At 34.3% G+C, this 3051-nt stretch overlaps 1 protein-coding gene across 1 annotated transcript; it reads left to right on the plus strand.

Moving 5' to 3' along the window:
- Positions 1 to 409: 409 nt before the first annotated feature.
- LOC147853698 (short-chain dehydrogenase reductase 3b-like) lies at positions 410 to 2404 on the plus strand. The gene is made up of 2 exons (XM_087332295.1): positions 410 to 490; positions 1457 to 2404. Exons 1-2 carry the CDS (start codon positions 441 to 443, stop codon positions 2298 to 2300), a joined length of 894 nt encoding a protein of 297 aa, XP_087188421.1. The 5' UTR covers positions 410 to 440; the 3' UTR covers positions 2301 to 2404.
- The last annotated feature ends 647 nt before the right edge of the window (positions 2405 to 3051 follow it).

Below are 3051 nucleotides of genomic sequence, written 5' to 3' on the forward strand. Positions count from 1 at the left end.
CAAAATATGAATTTAATGGCCTTGGATTGTGATATAGTGCACGTGATTTACTAAAATTGTTTATTTATAATGTTAAAAATAGGTCGGTATATTTTAGTTTGAGGCACATGTGGTGAGAAATTTTCTAAACAAGTACTACCAATTGGTTAAACTCAAGTTATTTGTTCTTAAAAGAAAAAGGTATAGACGAACTTTCAAGTACACTAACCAACATATTACATTATTCTCACGCCTTCGATTGATAAAGTGAGTTCAATAGTCCTAGATTGGTGGATGTTTTATAGGATTTTAAGCTTTGTTAAGGTTCACTTTATGCAAGTTCCTCCATAGCTGCTATTTGATCAACCTTTTTGTAGTCAAGAAATGATGGCGCCGACAACGGTAGGTAGTGTGAACCCAAGGTGTAAATGACAATGGACATGCTATATAAATGACATGACATGAGATATTTGTTATCCCATTTTTCATCGAACATGGCCTCTTCTCACAAGTAAGGATTTTTTGTGTTGTTATTTTAGCTCTTTCCATTTTCAATATGATATTTGGAACATGCATGTGGATGTTTAACAAAACCACAAAGAGATTCATGTTTCGTTAGTTTTGACAAAAATAATTTACGATAGTTTAAAAGATTGGATTATTGAACTTGGAATGCAATCCTCTCCCTACCATGAGTAATGTAAATAAATGTCTGCATGATACGATGGGAGATGAAGTGAGAAATGCAAAGAGAAACTAGAGAGAGAGAGAGATTTTATAGTTGTCCTTGGAGGTCAAGCAAAGATCACATTCTCTATATGGGACACTTAAATTGAATTCATATTCTTGTAGAGATGTGATGTTGAAGTATTGTCATCCAATTGATGTTTATGCATTGGGAGGCTAAAAAGAAACATGTAATATGTTTACTAGAGATGTAAAACGGGTAGAATGGTTACAACAAAATATTTATTTAAGCTAGTTGCAAGAACTTAGAAAAGTGGAAGGTAGCTATCATATATGTAAGTCATTTCTTGTATAGCAGGGTGATTTCTTAATACTATTTAGTATCTTTTTTATATAAAAAAAGAGTTTTGGAAGCTCACTTCAAGGCTATGAAGAGAGAGGCCTAGTATAGGGACTCAAGATGCATGAAGATAGTAAGCATGAGAAACAACTAAGATAAAAGAGATGTAGATGGAGTTGGGAAAGCAAAATATATGTGGTATGGTGAAGTGATTGGTGTTTATGGTTCCTCCCCTTATCAATGAATATATATAAATCTAGTAATATAATTTCACTCATTATTATGAACAATTTGTGCTTTAGGGGGTTAAGTCTTTTTTAATTGTCTCTCCTTGGCCATTCTAAACAAATATTAATTAGTTGGGAAATTTGTTTTCAAAGTATTTCAATTGTCTACATATGTGTTATGTTTTCATCCGCGTACTCATGTTCACGTGCACATTTATTTTAGGCTAGAGGGAAAAGTTGCCATCATCACTGGCGGAGCAAGTGGCATAGGTGCGGCTACAACAAACTTGTTTGTGGAAAATGGTGCATTGGTTATAATAGCTGACATTGATGATGAATTGGGAACCAATCTCGTACAAACCCTTGGTCCCCATATTGTTTCTTATAAGCATTGTGATGTCACCATCGAAACTGACATAGAGGCTCTTATCGCATTCACATTAGCTAAATGGGGAAAACTTGATATTATGATAAGTAATGTAGGAGTTCTAGGCAAAGACGCATCTGAGATTATGAATGTAGATATGATAAACTTTCATGATGTTATGTCAGTTAATGTATATGGCATGACTCTTGCCATTAAACATGCTAGCAAGGCCATGATTGAAGCTAGAACAAAGGGTGTGATCATATGCACCAATAGTGTAGCGAGTATTATTGCTGGAAAGGCACCACTTGTATACACTGTCTCGAAGCATGCTCTTCTTGGCCTAATGCGAGCATCGGCATCGTGCTTAGGAAAATATGGCATTCGTGTGAATTGTGTGTCACCATCAAGTGTACTAACACCCCTCCCCTTAAAATTTCTACGAGAGGTCAATGGATTTACTTCCTTGTCTGAACATGAGTTTCAAGACCTTAACGACTCCAGGAATGTTCTTGTTGGTCACTCATTATCTCCTCTTGGCGTTGCACAATCTATCCTTTATTTAGCATCAAATGATGCTTCATTTGTTAGTGGCCACAATCTTGTTATCGATGGAGGCTTAACTATAACTTGCATGCAACCAAGTCTTGCAACTATTGGAAGGATGCGTGAGATAGGGGGAGATGAACTGACAAATTAATGATGTGACACATGGGTAATTTTTTCGAAGCTACACATTTAAAGCTCAGTTTCAAAAGAAAACATTGTAACCTCCCATTATATTAAACCTGTATTAAACATAAACTGTTGAATATTGTGTTATAACACATATTAGAGAAAATAGCTATTACACGCTTATATGTAGAGTAAATTCAAAACTATATAATTGGCTAATTTTCAAAACTATATATGGTCACACAAAGTTGAGATTTCCAATCTCATCAAATTTTAAATAAAGCACATATTTAACATAATTATTTGTTTATGAAGTTATGAAGATTTAATTGCAATCATTACTAATTAGGAACTAGCTAACAAGTGAACCAAAAGTTGTATTTCTATACTCTTCTAGTAAGAGGTAGTATAAGGAGAAACTTAACTTAAAAGTAAGCGAGCACATTCTTCATGTTTATAATATGTGCCAACATATCTGAGAACATTTTAAAACAAGAACATATTTAACATAATTATTTGTTTCTCATATGCGGTTTAATTGCAATCATTACCAATTAGGAACTAGCTAACAAGTGAACCAAAAATTGTATTTCTATACTCTTCTAGTAAGAGATAGTATAGGGAGAAAGTTAACTTAAAAGTGTCAGGAATAGTACTAAGATAAAGAGGGAATTAGCACTAGAGATGAGGATTAGTACTACGAGGAAGAGAGTGTGTGGAACTCAGGAGAGAGAGAGAGAGAGTGTGTGTGTGTGTGTGTGTGTGTGTGGTGCTAA

This window comes from Azolla caroliniana, unplaced genomic scaffold (genome assembly GCF_043228905.1).
Source record: "Azolla caroliniana isolate FFs.n. ecotype wild unplaced genomic scaffold, voAzoCaro1.0.p SCAF_16, whole genome shotgun sequence".
NCBI classification, from domain to species: Eukaryota; Viridiplantae; Streptophyta; class Polypodiopsida; order Salviniales; family Salviniaceae; genus Azolla; species Azolla caroliniana.